Below are 25,885 nucleotides of genomic sequence, written 5' to 3'. Positions count from 1 at the left end.
TACATTTGTAAGTGTGAAGTGACTGAGTATTAAGAGTGTTTGTACAGTTTTCTGTGCCCACATTAGTCCATATCACTTCTCTAGGAATCTAGGTAGGTGGAGGGGAATGAAGTTTGAACCAAGAACATTCATATTGAAATTAAAAATAAAACAGAAGACCTCCCCTCCCTGAGTTCAATCAACAGTTACCTATTAAGCACCTACTGTGTGCCAGGGATTCTTTAAGGTCCTTAGATAGTCATAACATTAAAGAAAATAGATACAATCCTTACTCTCATGAAGCTTACTTTCTATTGGGAGGACCAGATGGTAAACAAAATTAATTAATTAATGCTAAGTAGTATTAAATGCTCTGGATAAAAATAAAACCATGTTAAAAAAATAAAACATTATAAAAGGAAGAATGTATGAGAAGGATGTAGATATAGAAAATTAGAATGACCAGGGCTGGGAAAATGCCTTCTTTAACAGTATGTTCAACTCTTCCTAAAATCAGCAAGAACTGTCTCCAGTGTTTGGTGGAAGTCATCAACATACTGATACTTTAGTCAAGGTTTTTCATGTTATATAACAATAATACAAATGAAACAAAGACTTTCAAAACAAAAATCATTGACATTTTCAGGCTTACAGCAAGTTGGTGATCACCACTAAATATTAATGACAACTGCAGCACTGGACTGCAGTTGTTTAAGGACTTTCTAGATTTTAGATGCCTCCCAGATTAAAAGGGGCTTTCCTGGTGGCTCAGATGGTGAAGAATCTGCCTGCAATGCAGGAGACCCAGGTTCAGGCCCTGCATCAGGAAGATCCCCTGGAGAAGGGCATGGCTACCTACTCCAGTATTCTTGCCCGGAGAATCCCATGAATGAGGAACCATGGGGTCACAGAGAGTCAGACACAACTGAGCAACTAAGCACGCAAACATACAGATGAAAGGAAATATATGACCCCATGATAACTTTATCCCTCCTTCTGATACTGAGTTGTGGGTGGTTCAGAAATTACTAATATAGTATTTTGCACATGTAGTACATGAGGTGCAAGTAAGTCTAGAGAGTAGCAGGAAGCACAGAAAATTTAATTATTACTGAATTTAAGGAAAAATCCAAATTTAAATAATCAGCTTTATATAATATAGTTAATATAGTAAGACAATGTTTAAAACTCACTCTGAAGGGTTTCAAGTTCAGCTCTTGTCAATTCATCTTCCTTTTCCTTCAATCTTGTTTCTTTATATTTAGCATAAAACTGCCCAGCATCCTAAAGAAAGAAGTTACAAATAAATTAACATAAAAATCAGTTTCCTTTGATGGTATTTTCCATATAACTTCAAGTTAAAGCAGCATATTCATTTAATAAGTAGTTTTCCTCTGTTTATGTTTTCAAATTTAATGATGAAGAGAAGAAATTGAATAAGCAGTTCTCTATGATTTGTCTCTCTCAGAGAATTAATGAAAGCCAGAAATTATATGAGTGTATTAAACATGTTTAAGTAAAGCCTTTTCTCTCAGAAACGTAAGGGAGATATTCTTTTCCTGTTTTTTTTCTATTGCATATTTTCTCAATATTGTGTGTGGACAGAAATCAGAAAAATACACTTGCTGAACTGAATTATTTGATAGTACAGTAAATTATATTATTGTGACAAAGTACAAACAGTATTTTCATATTAGTCCCTTAACTCCAAAAGATTTTCAAAATCACTATATGCAAATCTGATTATGAAACATCTGTGACCACGTAGATACAAGTGAAAGACGTCACTCCACTGAGAGCTGAGGACTGAGAGCACACATTGTATGCAAATACTTAGGCGTCAAGGCACAGGGGCTGAAGTCTCGAGGAGGGGCATTTACGACAGGTGAGACTAGAGTACCAAAAAAAAGACTAGGCCTTCGATAATCACAGACACGGGAATAAACAAGCTGGTGTTCCAGGCACATGAAGCTCCTAACAGTGAGAAAAGCAAAACCAGATCATTTTCAACACCTCTTGACTCAAACTTCATCTATTCTATCACAGTACTACCTCAAACTGCCAGGCTACACTGTGCTATGCTTCTATGTCTTTCTATATGCTTTGCCTTCTAACTAGAGTATTTTGCTCCCCTATCTTTCTTAAGAACTCCTATTCATCCTTGAAAACCCTATTCAAGAATCACTCCTCTTGTGCAAATCTTTCTGACCTTCCCTGGAAGACTAATCCTTTCCTGTATACTGCTTCTGTATTTAAACTTATCTCTATGGTTGCTTGTATCGCAGTATTCTCTCCCAGAAAATGAGAAATTTGAGACAAGGGAACTTGTATACTCAGAGCACAGTATCTAGAATCCAGAAGGCACTCAGTAAGTGTTTTTGAACTGAACTAGATTGAAAGATGTGAGAAATTTGTAAAGAAAGAAATGAAAGAGCTTGATGACTGACTGGTATGGAATAAGAAAAGGAGAGATATCAAGGATAACTCTAGGGTAACATTCCCAGACTTTGTGATTCCTAGAGCAGATAAATTATAGACCCTTTTGACAGGGTTTTATTTCTGCAGGAAGTGAAGGAATAAACTCAATCCTTGGTCTACTACAATTCAGATGGAAATGCCTCAACACTTAAACCACAGAATGGGATTCTCCCTTTTCAGCCATGCCTATCCAAATTAAAGCTTTCTCCTGGGGTCTTTGAAGGGCACAGATGTCATACACCTGACTTACTCATCCTCCCATGCCCATATATACTTAAAATTTCAACAGAGGTTCAGGTTAAGAATTTACAGTCCTTTAACATTCCCTGCACCCTCAGAAAGATTGTTCAGTTTTTTTTCCTATAAGACAGCTTTAATAGCACTTAGTTGTCTTAAACTTTATTCGAAACAATCATTAGCTTGTATTGTGACAGCTGTCATATCACTCTGGATTAATTAAAAAAACATCAAATTGGTGAATTTTTGTGTAGTCATTTTAGTATTGAAGATGGAAGGAGAAAAGCAACATTTTTTGCATATTAGGGTTTATTATTTCAAGAGAGGTAAAAATGCAACTGAAACGCAAAAAAAAGATTTGTACAATGAATGGAGAAGGTGCCGTGACTGATCGAATATGTCAGAAATGGTTTGTGAAGTTTCATGCCCGAGATTTCTTACAGGACGATGCTCCACGGTCAGGTGGACCAGTTGAAGTTGACAGTGATCACATCAAGACATTAATTGATAACATCAATGCTGTACCACGCAGGACACAGCTGACCTACTCAAAATATCCAAATCAAGTGCTGAAAATCATTTGTACTAGCTTGGCTATGTTAATGGATTTGATGTTTGGGAGCCACACAAGTTAAGCAAAGAAAACCCTGACTATATTTCTGCATGTGATTCTGTATTGAAACCTAACAAAGACATTTCATTTTTAAAACAACTTGTGACGGGCAATTAAAAGTGGATACCATTCAATCATTTGGAACACAAGAGACTGTAATAAGTGATGAACCATCACCAACTACACCAAATTCCAGTCTTCATCCAAAGAAAGTAATGTTGTGTATATGGTGGAATTGGAAGGGAGTCCTCTTTTATGAGCTCCTTCTGGAAAACCAAATGATTAATCCCAACAAGTGCTGCACTCAGTTAGACCAACTGAAGGCAGCACTGGACAAAAAGTGCCTGGAATTAGTCAACAGAAAATGCATAATATTCCATCAGGATACCACAAGATTACGTGTTTCTCTGAGTATCAGGCAAAAACTGTTATAGCTTAGCTAAGAAATTCTGATTATCTGCAGTATTCACCAGACATTGTACCTTCAGATTTCCATTTATTTTGATCTTTAAAAATTCACTTAAGGGAAAAAAATTCTATTCCCTGGAAGACTCAAAAAGGCACCTGGAACAGCTTTTTGCTCAAAAAGATAAGAAGTTTTGAGAAGATGGAATCATGAAGTTGCCTGAAAAAATGGCAGAAGGTAGTGGAACACACTGCTCATAAAGTTCTTAGTTTAAATGAAAAACCTGTCTTTTTACTTAAAAAGCAAAAGTCCTTTATGGCCAACTCAATATGTAAAGAGAGAGTAGTGCTCACCCAACGTTCTATTTGTTTCCCCACATTTCCTTATTCTCTTGAGATTACATGGGATTATGGGGCTAGTTCTGGGCAGGCTTTGGTTAGAAATATGCGTCACTTCAAACCAAATACCAAAAAAGGCTGTGTAAACCTCCAGTTCTCACTCCTGTCATAGAGAGCAAGGAGGCCACAGGCCCTGGATGCATTCAGCCAAAAGATGGTAAAGACATCATTATTCTGAGTCCCTAAGTGGCAAGTTAGAGCAGTATGTCTCCTTATGATACGTAAGTGGAAGACACTGGAAACAAAGTTCAAGTCACTGGAATTTTAAGATAATCTGCACTTTACCATAGTCTATCCTGGTTGATATAAATACCAAGTGCTACAGAGTTAGTACAGAGAATATATAATGGGAAATTTTCAGTTGGCCTGATCAGGAAAGGCTCCATAATGATGATAATTTAGCTAAACTGTGAAGATATAGTATTCCCAAGGTTAGTTAGCTATGAGATGGAAGATATCCCTTATTACAAACCTTTCTCTTTAACATTATTGGAACATATTTAAGTGATAAAAATACCATGCTGAGGTGGCATTGCTTGTCATGTTTCAGTTTACTTTTCCTTCTCCACATAAACTTTAAAATAGTAAACCATCCAAAAAAAAAGTCTTAGGAAAGAAGGGGGTTAAATTCAGAGTGGTACGAGCAGGAAAACAGTACCACCATGGAAGAACTCTGCTCAGATGCTCAGTCGTGTGTGACTCTTCACGACTCCATGGACTGTAGCCCACCAGGCTCCTCTGTCCATGGGATTTTCCAGGCAAGGATACCGGAGTGGGTTGCCATTTCCTCCTCCAGGAAGAACTCTGAAGAGAGGCAGGTGCAAGAAGGATGGAGGACACTCCATTGCTCTTTGACTGTGTGACAGCATGTACCTCTTGTTTGAAGCTTACATACAACCTTCAACACAGGAGAATATCGTTTAAGTGCAGTTTTGAAAATCTGCCCACAAATTCAACTGCTCTATTATTACATTTTGTTCTCCAACTGACTGATACTATAATCTCAGAATTACATGTAATGTGTTATTACGTACAATGTAGAAAATTACTTCCCTGGTGGCTCAGACAGTAAACAGTTTGCCTGCAATGTGGCAGACCCAGGTTCAGTCCCTGGGTTGGGAAGATCCCCTGGAGAAGGGACTGGCAGCCCACTCCAGTATTCTTGCCTGGAGAATCCCATGGATGGAGTAGCCTGGCGGGCTAGAGTCCATGGAGTCACAGAGAGTCATGTCCAACTGTGAAGCGACTTAGCATGCACATAATCTCAAGAGTTATATGTAATATGTAATTACATACAATGTATAAAATTACAGTGAAGAATATAAGAAAACTTCTAAATTTCATAATTTGAGTAAGAGTCAGTTTTTCTTTGTATAGAACTATAATAATACTAAGTTCACAAGAGTAATAAAAATAAAACAGAGAACAAGAAGCTGTTTTCCTGTGCCTGAGTCAGTATATTCTAAGAGATAGAAGGCCCAAAGTGACTTTTCCATTTGGGCTAAGAGACAGAAGAGACCACAGAAGCCATCTATTCAGCCCTAACTCAATGTGAGAATCCTCTACAACTTTTATAAAAATTACAATCTGCCTCAATATCCGTACAGAGAATGTAAGATCAGATAGCTTACTCACAGACCATGAGACTAGTTACCAAGCTCACTATCCAGCAGCTGAAAAAACTTAGCCTAAGCTTTTATATTTCTTATATTTTAAATTTATTTTCCTCTGCTTTAAGATTCATTTCTACCATGAACTAATTGTGTCACTTTGGGCAAACAGTCTCACCAATCTGAGTCTTAAGTATTTTTTCAGCTATAAAATATGGATGAGACTGTGTGTCTCTAACATCCTAACTAACTAACATTTTGTGGTTTTAAAATCTTTTCTACGTAACTCTACTTTATATTCTGTCTTTGGACCTCTGAATAATTGCATCTTATGGCCTCCTTTCAGAGGGTGGAAGGAATGGAATCTTTGTTATGTTGTGAGGTCTTTCCAATTCTCCTGTATCCCTTTGTCCTTCTGCAGCAGCAGTTTCAGCCTTATAAAAATTCAGATGAGTTTTCCCAAACTTTTTCACTGGTTTATGTATTCTCTATGTAAAGTGCGCTTGTCTGCAAAATTTTTCAAAAAGTTCTAAGAATACTAAAAAAGTAAGCTTCCGTATCCCTTGGAAAATCTGTGTTTAACTTTGAGCAGAAGGGCAGGCAACTAAGCTTGCTGCAAATGCCTCCTAGTCTTTTAGAAGCTTTTCCTTCTGCTAATTAGCTGTGAATGTTTTGTTTATTTGGTTTCTGTCCCAGCAAGCAGAAGCAAAGGGGTTAGAATGAAGGGCCATGACTGTAGAGAGGGCAACCCCTGGGCTTGTCCAGAGCTGTTTCCATGGAAGAAGCTTCTTGGGAGGGAGGAGGCCTCCCTTTATAAACAGCTGTATACAGTACAGTATTCCCTTTACTCTAAGGCAACTTTCAATTTAAGGTAAAAGCCACAGTACCACAGAGAAGATTCTTCTGTTTTCTCAGCCACTGCTCCTCAGAAGCCCATAAATCCTGATGGGGTGGACATATGCACACTGGGAAATTTCTACAATGATTTCTAGTCTGTGTTCATATTAGATCAACTTGGTAGTGAGAAAAGATGGGGGACCAGGACTTAACGATGAGAAAAATGAACAATTTAGGCAATGAACTCCTAAAGGAGTTGCATGTTTTATAGATAATGTTACTGAGAAATGTAACATAGCAGGTAGAGAGCAATTTAAACGGTGAATTCCCAGAAACATCAAACAAACAAGCGAGCAAATAAATTCTGAATACTTAAGATCTTTCCACCTCAGAAAAGGTAGAGAACTATGAACTATGATTTAGACTGGTAATTTGTAATTACTTGGGATATTTGGTACTTACTGATTTGTATGAGAAATCGGTGCTGTTAGCAATCTAAATTTTTAATGGGCCTAAATAAATGAAGCTCCAACACAAACAGCCAGTTAAACTGAAAATATGCACACAGCACTGGTTATATTTCATCAGTTTTTGCTACTCACATTGCTATGAATATGTTTCAGAATATATATGATCAAATAAAAAATATCTAAGGGCATTTTGAAGGTTAGAAAATTTTCTTGGGGTCACAGGCTGAGTACAGTCCACACAGAAGACTGGTTTAGTCAGATTCCAAGAGACTGTGTACTCCCTTCTGTTCTTTGAGAACACAGACTGGGAAGATACGGAGTGTCACTAGGGCTATACTTTTAATGGTAAAACTAAATTCTAGCCTGAAAGCACACTATGCCTCTCCTGATACACACCGAGTTCCTTGTTACATTCTAATTCACACCGCATGTCTTCTGTTGATTACTCCATCTGCCTTTTTTGCTGTATAAACACATTCTTCTCAAGTTTCTGAAGTTTCTCTGCAAACAGTCATGCATTTTACTCCTCTTTAATGTAATGTTCCCTCCAATCTCTATGGACACGTCAATTTACAAACATTCTCCATATTCTTTTTCTTTGGTTTCTCATTTGACTTCTTACTTCTGCCTATGTGGGTACATGAATGATATGGGGATACACATTTTGCTAAATATAGTAATATCCATATGTCTTTTCTTTCAAGATTTTCCAATCTATGAAATGTTTGATACCAATTTAACATCAGATATCTCATATGTGTCAAGTATAATTGTTTTCAGTTACTGGGCTCATTCTTCTAATCCACTACATATTACAGTTTTTCCAATATTTTCTTCAGAGCAAAGGAAAGGAATAAAACCCAGTAATAAAGGCACTAAAGGAGGTACTAAAGGAGGTAATGAAGACCTTCTCAAAATGCAAGGGGAACTATCAAAGAAATACTTTTACTTCTACCCTGCTTGATCACAGAACCATTTTGAGTACTGTCTGCCCACTATGCGCTTTAACTTTCCCGTTCCTAACGATGTATACATATCTTTGACAGACCTGTGTGACGGAAACACTTTTCTGTCTCAATGTTCTTTAACAGGTTTGTCAGATTTACCTATTAAACTCCTAAATGGCCATATTCAGAGTCTGCTGACTTGGGATATAGTCTTGGATGACAGTATGAGCTATGTAGTATTTTCTTTTTTTTTAAAAGAGCAATCGTACAATTCTTCCTCAGGTTTTTTCAGTCTCCACATGTGTATTTTTATGGGAGTTACTGTATCTATGAAATTATTTTTGTACACAACTAGGACACAGAGTAGGCACTTCACTGTCGAATGGCCTATTCATCTTTCAAGACTTGGCTCAAATTTTCCTTGGTTATCTTAAATAGAGACAATCTTACTTCTCAGAACATCTATAGAAGTCATTGTTTATATTACAGATATGAAGCTTATATATCATAATGTGTCCCAATTATTTTAATTTATGTGATATAAACTCTGACTGTAAGGGCTTTTAAAGTGCCTTGTTCTGATACTGTGTTTAATAAATTTTTACTGAACCTGCTAAACTAATCCTACTGGATAACCAACCATACATGCATGTGAACTGTAATAAAGAATGGATATTTAGAGGAAGAATGGGAAGAAAAAGGTTAGAAATGAAGAGCTGTTGATATGACAACTAAATTTGGGTACAGGTTCTGCAAGTATGAAGGCCATTCACTGGAAGTCTTCGAACCTCTCAGTCAAGAAGATAGGGATGGTTTATGCAAGAAAAAGGATTCCTACTTAAAAATAAAACAATGGCCCTGTACCACAAAAGTGGTGAAGAAAACACTGAAGGCCATGTGTATCATTTTTTTAAATACTGAGGGCTCTAGTAGGACTCTTACCACCACTGTGTTAGTTACCCATCCAGACTATTTCAGGTAAAGAGGGCTTCCTATAAATTTCATAAGTACCTTATTTAAGAAGATCTCATACAAGTGTCACATAAAAACTTCCGTGTTGTAGATAAGGCATATGTATTCATTTTACACAATTCTATGAATGATAAATTAATACAAAGGTCAAAGAATATTATAAGAAAAAAAAAAGCAGATAAAATCTAATCCTAATAGCAACTATTCAGTATTGCTTTGCTGATGTTTGTGAAAGTATAAGCTGTTATGTTTATGGATCTGAAATACTTTCACTATTACAATTTGGATCAGAATCAACTATATTGTTTTGGTAGTGGACATGAGAAAGACATTAAACTTCCAATTGATTCAACAGTTTTAGAAGGTTTCTGAAGAGGCTAAAATGTTTTTACAAAATTCCTTACTTTTACAAGTTTTCTACAAATTTGCAATGAGGCAAAACAATAACTTGTGAATCTAAGTCATTTTAATATATTGTTTTTGCAAATTACTCTGCATGCTAACCAAGAAATATGTTAATTTTACCAAATAAACTTTGTTTCAAATGACTTAGATTAAAATTACAAAGTGAGTGGGATGAATTGGGAGACTGACATATATACACTACTATGTATAAAATAGATAACTAAAGAGAACCGACTGTGTAGCACAGAGAACTCTTCTCAGTGCTCTGTGGTGCCCTAAATGGGAAGAAAATCCAAAAAAGTGGGGGGCAGGCAGTATATGTATACATATAGCTGATTTACTTTGCTGTACAGTAGAAACTAATACAACATCATAAAGCAACTATACTCCAACAAAAGTTTTTTTTTTTAATAAATGAAAAAAAAAGAAAAAAAGAAAGTGTTTCAGACTGACACTTTATGTGATATTTATGCTGCCTCATGATTAAATTGATCTGTACTCTGATTTGCCTATTACACAGATTCTAAAGCTAGCAAAAAATAATCATTCTCTTAAAAATGTAAGAAATCATGTGGTAAAATATTTTTCTGTCACATCTTCTCACAAATATACCAGTAAGATAAACACATTTTCCCTCTCTTACTAAGTCTTACATATACAGCATACAAGGATTGTGGGTTTTTATCCAAATAAACAGTACGCTAAACAACTTGAAAAAAACTTTTAAATTACCAAAATACTTCAATTGTCTCTATTAAATGTAAACAAAATAAATGATTCTGTATGCAATAACTATTAAGATAAACTATTTTGACAAAGAACTGGTAAATAATTTCTCAAAAGTTAGGAAGAAACACTAGTAACTTTTAGTTAATTTTCCCTCCAAATATAATTTCCATCATTAGAGGAAAAGAATGAAATATAGAAGGTGGTCACTCACTTCCTTAAACGATAAGGAAAAACAGCCACTATACGAAAAAAAGTAATTAAACAGAAATTATCTCTCGCTCTTGCTCTTTGTGTTTTCTGAAATGAAAACATTTCCTCCAAAATTACAACTTCAAAGAATTTCAAAATTTGTACACCAAACCATTATATATTCTTTCAAATATTCTGTTTATGTGTTGGAAATTTTCTAACCAGATGCAATAATTAAAATTAGCAAAACGATAGTCTAATGAAATGTGTTGTTATGCTAAATATTAAAAAAAGAGAGAATTGCCATATAAATATGGTATGTACATTCTATCATTTGAGCAAGTCTGACTAGCAACAGAAACTTCGATTACAGTATAAGACAAAATATCTGCACTCCTCTTAAAGCTACAAACAAAATGGTAACCTATGTAGACTTTTGCTTAATTATACAAATACTTACACAAAGTGTTTTTTGCCACACTATTTACTTAAATGCTTCTAAAATAATGGTGACAAGGTATCTGAGTTCTGTTTTTACTGGATATGCCTTAAATGATTAAATTGTTATTGCTTTTATATCTGTCTTAAAGATAGTATTGCTTTTTCCTTTTTCAGTGTCTTGGAATTCTAAGGTGTTCTAAAAGCAACATTAAGAGATAGTTAAAAGAATAGATATCTAAATAAAATTTTAGAACTTTTCTAAACTAGGTTTATACTTATAAAATACTATTCATTCAATCAGCATTATGAAGCATCTACTGTATATTCAGGCTTCAGATAGCAGGCATAAATTATTTCATGAATAATTAAAATCAAAGCAGTAGTATCATATGAAAGAAGTAGGTTTTTTTTTTTACCTGGATTAGATGAGGCAATGCTTTTAGGGTAAGGCAAAACCAAATTCCCAGCTTGCAGGGAAGCAAATCATGCCACTGAGGTTTCACCAGTAATCTAAAAGCAAAGTATAGAAACTTGAAAAACAAATTATTTTTATAATAATCATGAACTCTGTTTTGAATGGCTATTTCAACAAAAAAGTTTTTCAATGAAATATTTATGACAGTTATCACTTAATCTGACATATTCCATCATGAAATATATTAGTACAACAAATGCAATTATTTACAGTAAGTAAGAGAATGTAGACTAAAGTTTTGGGGAAGGAGACTTGAATAATCAAGTTATAAAAATAAAGGCACAAAAGCCCTCTTTCTAACCTGGACTTTTCATCAGTTTGGCAAAGTGAATTCTTAGACCTTATGATTACTTCAGCTAGAAAAGACTCAACAGCATCACAGTGTCCCCAAGTGCTGACAAGCAGATATGAAGACTGTAGCATAAACAAACCAATACATAAAAATTAATGTCATTTGCAGTTCACTGAAGCATTACTCACTGATGTCATCAGGACAGAAGACAGGCAGAATAGTCTCTGATCTCCATCTCACATTGATCCAGTTCCTGCCCTGCTGTGTGAACTATTTAAACCCTTTATTTCTTCCTATGAATCAATAGGAGAAATGGTGGTATCTCTTTGAGTGCACTGCATATTACTGTCTCTCTACATATTGTCACTCCTGAGTTAAACGCTACAGTGATAGATTCTTTTAGTAATATTTTGATTCTGAAGTTTAGTAGAAAAATTTAAACAAGAATTCAGGGGCTTAATTATTTAAATATATATGAATACTTTTACAAAGAGAAAAACCTGTAGAACTTGTGCTTAAGACTAGAATTTGTTTCTTAAAACTATGGAACATTACTAGTCTTTTATAAACTGAATACAGATATAAATGTTGGTATATTTGAAATGGATATACATATAAAGTGGGATCACATTAAAGACGTATTTTAAAACAATTTCGAATTATAAACATGTTTTCATATGTTCCCACCTTTCATTTTTTTCTGAAGCACCAAGTTTTGATACATCCACAGTCTTGCCGCCTGTCTTTTTTTTCTTTTCTCTCTTTTTTCTACTGAGCAGTTCATCCTTAATGTGGAAAAAATTATGGTTACAGGTTATCATTAACATGTACTCTTCAAATGTTATCAAGAGTCTTCTGTGAAGGGTAAACATTATAGAAGAACATTTATGCAAATATATGTAGGGTCCAACATGATTAAGTAAAATCATCAATCTCTAACAATGACTGTTGTCATGGTATCCGGTCCTTAAACACACATGAAGTTCGGCGCTGTCAGTCATGTGTATCTCCACAGCAATCAAAGTTTTCTAAGAAGAGAAGGCATTCAACTTACTTTTTCTCATTCATCCAACTTTAATAATGTCACTTCAAAAAGAATGAGTAAACAGATGCTAATTCATGAATACTGATAAATATGTTTCTCTTTAGCATATAAATAAAAGCCCACAGCAGGCAGAATAAACTATCAGTCTAACAAAAATGTAATAATTTTTTAACCAATTTATCTCTGAAATTATAAAATTATACTCATTTCAAATTTTACTGAGTTAAAAGCTATTAAAGTCATCATTCTAAATCATTTTGCATAAAAAACATGCATGTCTAGAAGGTGACAATGAGGAAAACATAGCTGTATCTTCTAATTTTCAGCTCGATATTTACACCTTAACAAAATTTTGTAACAAACTCAAAATGACACATTTTTAAAAAGAAACACTTTCTTCTTATATCATTGGTTCTTGAAATAGAAGCATCAAATACTAAATGTTGAGTACAAAAGTACTAGAATAAGGAATATATATAAGAAAGCTGAAATTTTTATCAGCTGAAAAACTAAATGTCTAAAATTCCATATAAAATTAAGGAGGCTAGGTCACTTGATTTATTACCAATACTTACCAGTTGTTTTTCCAGGTAGATTGACCAAACCACAGCATAATGACCCACTGTGAGAATAATGAACAAAAGTAATGCCAGCTCAGCATTGCTCATTTTCCTCACCCGCCTGTAGTAGAATACAGGCTGTCGCCAATCTGGAAGTCCATTGATCAGAATATCATCATACCTACAGAAGCAAATACAATAGTTTTTCATATGGAGTTTAAAAATAAAAGCAAAAAACTTTATTTGTATCAATACTTACACTTAAAAAGAGGAAAGAGAAAAGAATTTCTCCAAAATATATAACATTTATACAGATTACCAGCATTACAACGGTCTGTAAATCAAAACATTACATTCAATCATACACAACCTTCAAAAAGGCACTCAGTGATATACTTTAGATCTGATATACAGATCTTGTGTTTTTAAACACTCCAACGACGTGACTCCTGGAATGACATCCACACTCAAGGAGCCTTATAGTCCACGTCTCCATCACAGGGTGCAGTGAGGCCCCACCATGAAAGTCAGTGACAAAAGGAAGAATCTCAATGGGAGAAAATCAAGGTAAGAGCACTATTGCTTCCAAGAATTATATATTAATTGAATCACATTCAGGATAAATTTTCTAGTTAGTGCTTTTATTTGAATCTCAGTACGAGGGTTCAAGGTTGAAATATTTATTTTATCAAAGCTTCTTAAAGACATAAAAAGTCTATTAAAAAGGGGCACCTTTTAATTTTATGTTGCTCACGTTCTTTTTAAGAATTAAAAACAATACCAAATTAGCAGGAGATGTGGAAACAACCAATTTCTCAATAAAACTGTTTATTTGTAAACATTTAGGTGGCAGTTTCCTCACATTTTTTTGTCTTTGCTGAAAGGGAAAAACACAACAAATTTCCTGGTAATTCACTTTAAATCTACTTTCTTTAGAATAAAATTCCAACTGAATTTAAATTTACCCATCAGACATTATGGAGGCAGATATTTTTAACGTTAAAAATAAGGAGTAACATTTATGACTGTAAAACTCAAAATGGTCTCATGCAAATACTGTATGTTCAAAACACACAACCTGTTAATCTTAGTTGAACACAACTCATTAAATATTCTAATCACACTATTTCCAGAATTAAATCTTCACTGAAAGGCCTAATTTGGTGCAACACATTGACCAAAATATTTTAATTAAAAATATTCTGAGTTAGTCGCAGGCCTAATTACAGGAATAGAAATAGGGCCTATATTGTCAGGCAGGTCAGTAGAACTCAGTAGTAGGTTTTTCTCAAGTAAATTGACCGATCTACGAATAATAGCGCAGCTGCTAAACTGCCAGTCTTGACATGTGAATCAATTTAAATGCAACAACTGCAGTAGCTACTTTGATAGTTATTAAATTGATACCTTGGAGATATGCTTAAAAAAATAAAGCAGAGCATTTATTACAGGCAACTTCTTTTTTCAGTAGAAAAATACTGGTTATAAATTCAAAATATATTTTATTGGACTATCTAGAAAACCTGACTTTTAGGATCAACTTAGATTATTAAAAATAACGGCAGATTAGAATAACCAATGTTCAAAGTAAAGGACATTAGTGGTACTAAACTCTTAAAGGCAGGCAAACTTTACAGTATACAAGAATCTGGTAATTAAAATATGGTTACATAGTAGCTGAGCCAAAGTTTGATGTTAAATATTCTTTTTTAATATTTATATAGCTATTTTTGAACACAAATAAATATATAACATGATTTCATCAAAAGTTATCATTCCTGTCCTTCAAAATTTATGTTTAAATCTATTGCTAAAAACTGACTCATTTTAAATTACCAACATATTGGTAAAAACGGTTTCAAGTGATATAACGTAAGATTACAATATCTGAATGAGGTCCAATAAAGAAAGGCCTGAATTTATTCTAAAATCTACAGTCTACTTCAGATTTGTTGAGGAAAAATGGGAGAATATAATTATTTTCAGCTAATCTCTCCCAGGAAATAACTTCAAGTAAAAAGTGTGGCTATTAATAAAGAACATCTAAGAAAGTGGTGACAGTTCCCTAAGAGCATTACTGTTAAACTTGTTTTAGATCTAAATAGTATCAGAAGAAAACCCAGCTAAACTCATAGCTATGAATCTTGTATCAAATATTTTATCACCATTGAAATACTACGTATCTATTAATAGCTACTGCTTTCTACCCCACATATAAATTGTATTTGGTGCACAGCTAAATTCAAGACAGCAGAATCTCATGCACTGAACACATTAAACAAAACTAGATATTTACTAGGCTATGTCTGCCACTCTAAACAACAGTTTCCAAGGATTAAGCTTAGAATCAATGCTCTATTGATTTTACTATCAATGAACATTATGGCTCACACGACTGGCCATTTTAACGGAAGATAGCTTCTATTATAGTTCACTTTTTAGAGTATATGCTGTTAAAAGATAAATCACTGCTTTCCTGAAACACTGAAAAAATAAAGATATCCTTAAAATATACAGACAATATATTCATAAGTTATTTAAGAAAAAATGTGTTGATAACACAAAACATCACTATGTTATTCTTTTTCTATATCTAACACATAATACTGTTAAAATAATTAAGCTCATATAAACTGCTCTTAACAATTTGTTAAAACCAGATTAAGAATGTACACACGTATGAATATTATAAGAAAATACAAAAGTAAATTTCTTTGATGAAAATATCACTAAATGTAAAAAAAATATGAAACTATAAAGGCATCATTTTAGAAATTAAAAATATTAATTGATCTATTCCATATATCCAACATATAGCCTAATATATGTTTATTTCATTTGATTTTCTAAAATGTACATGATGAACATAATAATGGTTATATAATCATCAGTGAGTTCCATTCTATAGTCATCAAATGACTATATTCAAGTCAAATATATTTAGCCCAATATAAACATAAAAAGCAAATCAAAAAATGTTTAAATTCCAAGAAAAAATTATGTAAATTATTAGCATGCTTTGAAATATAAAATAGTAACTATGAAATTAAAATAGAAAACATGTATATTATGCAAATAAATATTCAAATAATTCTAGCATTTGCCTAAATTGTGAATCTCTCACTGTAAAAGTTTGAATTTTTAGCTTAAAAGAATAACATCATCTATTTAGGCCACATTTTGAACCTGAGTAAAAACTGTACAAAGAGCATAAATAGGAAACAAGCTTAAATTAATTGATCTTTCCTTTATAAAATGTATATATGTGCCAAAAGCTGTGGTACACAGCACTTACATTCAACTTTTACAAATATATACCATAAAACAGACCCAAAAAACTAAGTTGCACAAGCGAGTTACCAAAAGAATTTTAAAACAGATTTTAAATAAAAGTAAATGTCCTAATATGACTAAAGCACAATCTAGTGTATGTATGTAGTGCTTAGTATTGTCTTGGTACTTTGTTCCAGCTAACACTGGCAACAGTTTATAATATGGCAGAACATAACTGAGCTGCTGTTTCCTAAAATAAGGAAATTACTTAACGAGTTTAGAAAAGACTTCTTTACTAATCTCCCTTATACTAACCAGGAAAACTTGTTTTTTCATGCTGTAGTCTGTGTCTTTAGAAGAAAAAAATGGCTTAGAAGTTTACTCACAGTAACACTCTTAAGAATCTACCCAAGAGAAATGAAAAACATTTGTTAAGAGACTTCTGTGTGAATATACACAGCGGCATTGTTAGTCATAGCCAAAAAGCGGAAATGATCTCAATGTCTATCAGTTGATGAATGGATAAATGAAAGTGGAATGTGGAATACTATTCAGCAATAAAGAAGAATGAGCTACTGGTATATGCTACAATATGGACATACCTCAAAAATATGTTGATAATAGGAAGAAGCCAAATACAAAATACTATTAGATGATTTAATTAATATGAAAAAACACATTTATAGTCACATAAAGGAGATCAGTGATTGCCTGGAGCTGGGATCAGAATGCTAAGTGCCTGCAAATGGGCTTGAGGGAGTGTTTTGAAGATAATGTTCTAAAACTGGTTGTGGTAGTCTGCACAACTCTGTAAATTTATTAAAAATCATAGATTTGTACACTTAAAATAGGTTAACTGTTATGGTATGCAAATTATACCTAAATAAGGCTGTTTAACAAATAAAGTTTGCCTGTTCCTTAAAAAAAAAAGGTAATCTATTATTTTATATGCTTCCTTGTTATTCCCTTTTCTACTAAAATTTTTTAAATGAGGTTGCTTTCAGTGAAAAGATAATTATTTATAAGGGAAATAAATAAGTCCATTACAATTCCTGGAAAGTTACACATTTAAAAGCACTTATTAATAAATATTTATAATAAATGACTGTGATACCAAAGAGCATTTGTTAATATCACTATAAGACAATCTTCTTTCAAAAGATAAAACTGTGCTTTTTTTTTTCTAAAGGAATTATAAACATTAGGTATTTGTAGAGATGCATTTCTCCTATAAGTTTAAATACTCATAGGTCACCTGGCCTCAGGCACAAGCTTTGGAAGAGTGATTCTCAGCTTGATTAGTTACGACTTTTGCCTCAAGGAAAACCAGTTACCAAAGAGTTACTTGTGCCTCAAGGGGTATAAATACTACAGCTGTTTGTGTAACTGTCAGATCCATTTTTTTCTACTAACACTCTACAATAAATGCAAAAGGAACTAATCCTAAAAAGAAAATATTTGATGAGCCTGTGTTAATGAAGAAACAATTTATACATGAGAAGTGATTTGTTCTGAAAAGATATAAATAATTTTGGTAATTGGAAGAAATTGTTACAAAGTTTACTGACTTAAAATAACAACAAACAAAAAAACAAAATCTGATGCCAGAGATGCAGGGAGACTAAATAAAGCTATCTTTACAGACACATTCTTGATGTGTGAAACACAACTAGGGGCTCAGTGAGAGAAACCAACTAGAAAATATGCACAGAATGACCAACACTTCTTTCAACACACTTCTAGGACTCTTTCAACACTATGGATTATCTCAAACCAGAGGAATGTCTGCTATGGTATCTGGACCAATGCCAGCCCTTGTTATAAAGCAAAGAACACTTCAAGAGAATATCCTGAGTACCTTGCTTTGCAATCTGACAAACTGAGGTATTCAAATTAAACTGTTAAAGATGAGAACCAAGAGTGGGAGCTGACACTGTAGGATACAGAATAATTCCAGGTAACACATTTGAAAAAAGAATCAGAATGTCACATGGCATAATGTTTTGGATTTTCTTTAAGATAAACTAGCTTTAATAGAGTAATATTTTCAAACTGCAGAGGGTAGCTCACTAGTGTCTCATGAAACCAATTTAGCAGACCACAATCAGCATTGTTTTCAAAAAGAAAAAAGAACAGTCTAGACTAGCTTAGAATAGAAAAATATGTCTTTCACACACAATAAGAAGTGTTCTGTGACATTTCTGTTTCAGTTGTGTCTGTGTGTCCTGAAGCACGATGCAAAATGTATTTCTTACCATGAGTCTGACTTAAAGAACTCTGAAACCTGTCACAGTAGTGTCTACATTGCATACACTTGGAAGAGCAGAAGAAAGGGTTTCTCTGCAAGCTCCTAAGTCAGTAGCATATAAACCACTGTAAAATCTATTACTACTCTTCTGAAAGGCACCCAGAGACATCTCAAAGAGAGGGTGCTGCCTCCTGTCTGACGTTCAACCCTAAACACAGAATCGCTGGAGGAGAGTAAGGGAAGGATGGAGGCAAAAGAAACAGGAGAAAGAAGCAAATATTTTTCTTCTACTCCTATCTTGTACTTACACAATTCTGCTCTCTCACTCACAAATTAGGTTTGTTATTTTGCATATGAGGAAACACCGAGAAAAAGTAATAACTTGAATATCTCTAGTCGCCTAACTGAAAAACATTTAAGAAACTGAGGGGGGAAAGACCCCCAAGCACAGACAGGAGCAATTACTGATATATCAAAAATGAATAGGCATTTGTTTGAAGTCAAGTGGTATTTGAATTTTCCAGGGCATAGATACTCATGTTAAAAATATTAGCTAATGAAGGCATGATCCTGAAGTCTCTAAGTACTAAATAAACCTAGTGAATATTTTCAGTAGAAATTAACTCCGCTCTAAACATACATTTTAAAAACAATGCATTTCTTGAAAAGGAACGAAAATAAAAATACTAACACAATAAAATGTTTGATGAGACAATTCTTTTCTTTATAAACAGACATCAAAGTATAACATCTTAATTCAAAAGCAGATGAACACTCACCTCTGCCTTCGTTCATCATCCTTTAAAACTTCATAAATGGCCACCAACTAGATAAAACAGAAGCATCACGTTAAAAATACTTTCACCTATAAGAAATCATTTAGGAAGACAGACACACTATAATGCACATGCAAAAAGCCCATGCACTCAGTGAACAGATAAAATCTTAATTATAAGTACCATTTTATGGTTTTGGTAGCACCTTAAGAGGTTAAAAAAGGCTTGATACCAAAATATATCTTTGAGAAAGATGCAAAAGTAATAATTATCTTAACATGTGCTTTTTAAAACTGTAATTTAGAGAAGAAAATTATGACAATTATGACCCTCCCCCCAAGAACTGAGACTCCAATATAAAAAATGCTGGTAAAAGCGTTATTTTCTTTAAACTGAATAAATATGTATGCATAATATTTCTAAACTACAATCTCATTTTAAATGGAAACATTCTACATATAGGTTACTGTTTTTACCATAAACATTTATTTATAAATTATCACAAAAATATATAACAGCATATTTCACTTACTTGTCTAAATTGAGTTTCTGCATTTTCATCTTTATTCTTGTCTGGATGCAGAGTTAGTGAAAGCTTACGATATGCTTTTCTAATGTCTGCAGATGAAGCATCCTGGATGTAGTGGGGGGGAGGGGAAAAACACAAAGCAAACTTTGTCAGAAAAAGAAATTCCCAGAACCTTGTTAAGATCTGAGAAGACAGCCAACCAAATGCAGGACCCCAGGCAATGTAATTTGAGCAATCAGTCTAACAACCAGGCTATGCAACTAGCCCGACCCACATGACTGAACAATTATTCAATCTAATTTGGCTCTCCTCTTAACTTTTCATTACCATACATTCATTTAAAGAAGACAGTATTTGGCAAAACTTTTCAAACACTTGCCTTCCTAAAATTAACCAATAAATCTTTTTCAGTAATTAAGAGATCAAAAAGAAACAAATTAAAAATTAATACATCCGTGTGCCTTCAAAGAAGGTCTTTATTATTTGAGAATCTTAAAGCCAATGTCTGAAGCCCAGGCTTACCATATGTGGTTCCTTCATTGTTATTTATATTGAATTTACCATGGAGCAGCCACCTATGGAATCTCAATTTCAACATGTCAAAAAGTATGCCTATTTGAAGGCAGTTAAATTTGCATTTACACAAAATAATTATAATTAGAAATAGTTATGTATATTATCCTCAACTTTTTAAAGTACGTTACAGGATATCTTCAATAGTGTCCAGTTTCCATAGTCTGGTTTGCAGAAATAAATTTGCCCACTATTTATGTGTTATTAACATAGTTAAAATATTATTTTAAAAGGACAGTTGAGGAAGAGTACTTTGGATTCAATGAATATTAAAATTGTATTTTATGTAATCCTGTCCTATTTGTACATATAAACTCAGAGAACATCATTTTACATACCTAGTTTAAAAAAAAATACATGAAAATTACAACACACAGTTAAGTATAAAACTTGATCTCCATTAAGTTTAAAATTTATTCCAAACACTAACATATTCATAGAGAGGCAAAATGAGAATAAAGTTGCTTATTAAATTTTATCGTGTTTTACAAATGAATATTTGTTCAATTAATTGATAAAACTGATATACTAAAAAGTTCAAATGACTAAAAAAACAAACATAACAAAAGTCCATGTTCCTGGAACTAAATAGCTGTTAAATAAATAGAGCTGGAGCAAGGCAAAGTGAGACTGTAATTAGTCTGTCAAGCTCTCTCTTATAAACCATTACTTTCATTACCAATTTTCTGGGACTTGTTGCTCCAGGCCACTACTCTAAAGTTTCAGCTTAGGTGTGAATATTTTTCTGACTCATGGAGGGTTGAAGAGCTGAAAAATTAGCAGAGTAAGTTTTGCAGGTAATATGATTATAATTTCCATTCTCACATGCCCAATGGAATTGTTCTGTTCTTTATACTTGAATGATAGCTAGCTAACAAGTAGTAGAAAAGAATGATTATTTTTTTCTGAAACTCTGTGATGGAGATTCTGTCGAGCAAAGAGGTCAAATGTCAAATGAATGTTCATTGTCTAACTGGGGCTTTAATTTTAGATTTTATTAACTGGGACTATATCATAGAGAAATTTCAAAAGTAGATTTCTTACAATCTAATGTATTTGCTTATGTTACAAAATTAATACATGCTCATTACGGAACATCTGTGACTTACTAACACTCACCTAAGACCCAGTCTTGCCAACCTGACTCCAATCTTCCAGTTTTCTGCTACAGTATATACACTAAGTGTAAATGTGATCAGATGGCTCTCCTATTTCAAACTCTTCAGTAACTCCCAAGAACCTTCATCATTTGTCTTATCCAGTCTTTTTAACTTTGTATTGCACCATCTTGATCCATCTTCCTGGTCCCCCAAATCATCACACAATAGGATCCTGTTCCCCAACCTTATGTTTTTGTTTTGCATCCAGCTGTAGATACAGTTCTCTCCTGACTTAGGAATGCACCTCTCAGGCTGCACAGAAAGACTGCCTATTTCTCTCATGAGATCTGCCCAGTAATTTATTTCACCAATAAGCTTCACCTTAAGTGGACAAAACTGAAAAACTCAGAGTTTTCCCTATCTAAAAGATATGCTCTAGAGAAGCTGCATCTCAAACTAGCTTATGTATGTGTTACATTTTAGTTAATTAATCAATGAATTTTAACTTATCCTCATAGCAAAGCTTATAGCTGTTAGCAGGCCCGTTTTACTGACAAGGTAAAGGAGGCAAAAAGAAGTTGAGTAATTTGCTCAATTCCAGACTGCTGGCAAATAGAGGAAAACAGAATTCAAACCCAGAAAATACTGCATCAGAATCATAGCTCTCCATGTTGGTTCTTAAGATTCAGTTAGTAGGTTTCAGCTGACTCACTGCACAGGGGGCTACAGTTTTGGGGAAGGCAGTGAGAACAACTGCTACACTTCTACTGATCTGATAAACTATACAGAAAACATCACACAACTACAATGTAAACATGGTCCACTGCAGTTTTAAAGGTTTATATCCTGATACGTGCTGGCTTTTACAGCACATTTTACACCATATTTCTACTCCAGACCCAAACGTTAGAACATTTATCTCACATACACAATGAATGAAACCTTTTGTTTCCCTGGCTTGCAGGGATTCTTGATAGGACTATGGGTGAACTGGTCATCTATAGGATTCAATTCTTTTCCTTTTAAATGTGATACGGTTTTTGGTTTTTTTTTTACAAGCTGGACATGAATTATCTTAATACCTGGATGACTTCTGTAAAGAATAGATATATGGTTATTCTTTTAAAAACAAAAACAAAGAAAAACTACAAAAATATGTCCATCAAAATTGGGGGAAAAAAATGTGATGAGAGATCAACAAAAGTGGCAGAGTATGGAACTCCAAGGGCCTGTCCCTCTCCCTGAAAAGAAATGGCAAATAACCTGGCAAAAACTGTCAGGATCAACCTTATCTGCAAACTAGTCAAAGGATTCCAGTAATCAGTCAAGCACTCAGTCAAGAAAAAGTAGCTAATTCTCTGTAAGGATCTTGAAGTTATCAATCTGAGTTATTGGTGTGGGTTTATAGTGTTAGTTAGTTAGTTAAGTTGCTCAGTCGTGTCCAACTCTTTGCGACCCCATGGACTGTAGCCCACCAGGCTCCTCTGTCCATGGGATTCTCCAGGCAAGAATACTGGAGTAGGTTGCCATTTCTTTCTCCAGGGGATCTTCCCAACCCAGGGATCAAACCCAGATCTCCTGCATTGCAGGCAGACGCTTTAACCTCTGAGCCACCAGTTTCTAGTGTTAAGAGTATGTAAAGTAGACTTTGTTCTAAAAGAAGTTGTGGTTGCTTGTTTAGGCTTATCCTTTGATTCCCTGACAGACTGGTAAAGGTCTTACCTCTATTTTTTACCAAACTCTGACCTATCCCAGGGCAGACAGGCAACTGTTCAGGACATTTGTCAAAAACATTTTACAGCAAGTTTACCAGCTGGTGTCAAATGAGGCAAAGGACGGCAGTTAGGCACACAACACGCACATCAAAAAGCTAAGGAGACTGGGAAGTGAGGTGCTTTGGGGAATATGGTATTTGAAATGCTCCCACATATTCTTTGGAAACTAGACGACCAACACCTGTATGCCCAAAGTGGAGTACATAATCAAAAAGACCTGAGAAGGCCCTAAATTCTCATTTCTGGCTGAGCTTTAGGCTGTACACAAGTAGAAAGTGAAGACTAAGAGTGAGTTGTAAACTGCCTAGCTGAGTGTTGAAGGCATGTCCTAACATACACACAAAATCCTCTACCAAAGGTTTTGAGGGTTTTTTTTTTTTTTTTTTTTTGCTTTTCGTTTTTTTCCTGTGCCAAATCTTTGAGGAAATCTTTGCTGAATCATCATCTGATGCATAAGCTAATTAAACAGATGTTAGTGGACATATATGGCAAAGAATATACACTGTACAAAATTAATTCAGAAAAATCACTAGACAAACAACACCAACCACAAGCAGCAAAAAGGCAAAAACCAAAGGAACAAAAACAAAACAAAGCTGGTGAGGTACAATGATCTAATTACCACATTATATATTCAAAATATCCAGTATTCATTAAAAATTATGAAGGAGGCAAAGAAACAAGAAAGTATGGCCCACACACATAGAAAAAAAAGGAATAGAAATTGTCCCTAAGAAGATCAGACATTAGATTTACTAGAGAAGGACTTCAGATCAACTGTTTTAAACATGCTCAAGAGCACAAAGAACTAATAGAATAAGAATGATGTCTCACCAAATTGAGAATACCAACAGAGGAGAAAATTTAAGGCAAAGAGAAATTCTGGACTTGAAAAACACAATAACTGAAATTTAAAAATTCACTAGAGAATTCCAAAAGCAGAGAAAAAAATCTGTGAACTTGAAGATACATCAATTGAGATTATCCAATATGAGAAGTAAGAAGAAAAAAAATAAAGAAAAATTAATAGAGCCTAAAAGACCTGTGGGACACCACTACGTATACCGACATACACATACATAAGAGTTCAAGACAGGACTAGAGAAAAGGGGGGGGAAGGGGAAAAGACTGAAAACTGAACTTTCATAAAAGACATGAATATACACATCTAAGAATTTCAACAAATCCTAAGTACACACAAAGTAATCCACACCTATCAACATTATATTCCAACTGTTCACAAACAGAATCCTGAAAACAGCAGAGAGAAGTGACTCATTATGTACAACGAATTCTCAATAAATTAACATCTATTTCTCATCAGAAATCATGGACGCTAGACATTAACTGAATGACATATTCACAGTGCTTCAGGAAAAAAAAACAAATCTGTCAACCAAGAATTCTATATCCAGGAAAGCTATCCATCAAAAAGGAAAGAGAAATCAAGACATTCTAAGTAAACAAAAACTAAAGAGTTCATTGCTAGTAGTCTTAATCTACAAAAAGCACCGGAGAGAGGCCTTTAGGCTGAAAGGAAATCATACTAGATAGTAATTCATACAAAGAAATAAAAAATACTGATAAAGATAACTATATAGATAAATATAAAAGTCAATATTCATGTATTTCTGGTTAGTAACTCCAATTTTTTACATGATTTTAAAGACTACTAAGCAATAATAAATCTATGTCTTAAATAAAACAATAATATAGATGTATGTCCATAGACATACATGTATAAAGATGTAATCTGTGACAATAACTATATGAGGAAGGGAAACACAGCTATTTAGGAGCCAATTTTTTAATATGATTGAAACTAACTTGGTATTAATTCAAACTAGATTGCTACAAATTAATGTCACTTGTATAATCTCCATGGCAAATACTAATAAATCTATTTTAAAATCTAGATTTAAAATCTATTGTAAAAGAAAAAGCAAATCAAATAATACACTACGAATACTGTGAACAATTATGCCAAACAATTAGGAAACCCAGATAAAACAGACAAATTCCTAGAAACACACAAACTGACACATGAAGAAACAGAAAAAGTGAACAGACCTATAATAGGTAAAGAGATCGATTAGTTAATAAAAACCAAAACCCAAAAAAAGCCCAATGGCCTAAAAAGAAAAGCCTGAAACCTCAAAGCCAGATGACTGAATTCAGTCAAATATCTGAAGAAATCACAGTCCTCTTTAAACTTTTCCAAAACATAGAGGAGAAAGGAATGTTAACTTATTCTATGGGTCCCAGATACCAAGACCAGACAAACACCTCAAAAAAAAAAAAAAAAAACACAAAAAACCTATAGACTAATATCCCTTATGAATGCTGATGCAAAATTCCTCAGCAAACTTCTAGTAAATTGAATCCAGCAGTATATAGAAAGGACTTACATACCATGACCAAGTGAGATTTATGCAATCAATTCAAAGGTGGTTCAGGGTATGAAGATCAGTCAATATAATACATCATATTAATGAAATGAAGAACAAAGCATCACATAATCATCTCAA

The 25,885-nt window shown here is 33.8% G+C and overlaps 1 protein-coding gene across 2 annotated transcripts in view; it reads right to left on the bottom strand.

The window, feature by feature from the left end:
* DNAJC1 (DnaJ heat shock protein family (Hsp40) member C1) overlaps positions 1-25,885 on the bottom strand; it is a 183,608-nt gene that overhangs the window by 90,203 nt on the left and 67,520 nt on the right. For both annotated transcript variants that reach the window (XR_015139744.1, XM_086334535.1), the window contains exons 2-7: positions 19,913-20,014; positions 19,384-19,430; positions 13,099-13,264; positions 12,166-12,263; positions 11,128-11,221; positions 1,173-1,263 (exon numbers count right to left, since the gene is read on the bottom strand). Coding sequence is in view for 1 of the 2 variants with exons in the window: in XM_086334535.1 (XP_086190661.1) it covers positions 1,173-1,263; positions 11,128-11,221; positions 12,166-12,263; positions 13,099-13,264; positions 19,384-19,430; positions 19,913-20,014 (598 nt within the window). In the remaining variant the exon portion in view is untranslated. The remainder of the gene's footprint in view (positions 1-1,172; positions 1,264-11,127; positions 11,222-12,165; positions 12,264-13,098; positions 13,265-19,383; positions 19,431-19,912; positions 20,015-25,885) is intronic.

The sequence above is a fragment of the Bos grunniens genome, chromosome 13 (genome assembly GCF_055505025.1).
Source record: "Bos grunniens cultivar Pamir isolate PY7600 chromosome 13, Bosgru_T2T1.0, whole genome shotgun sequence".
NCBI classification, from domain to species: Eukaryota; Metazoa; Chordata; class Mammalia; order Artiodactyla; family Bovidae; genus Bos; species Bos grunniens.
This window is presented reverse-complemented; position numbering and strand designations above follow the sequence as displayed.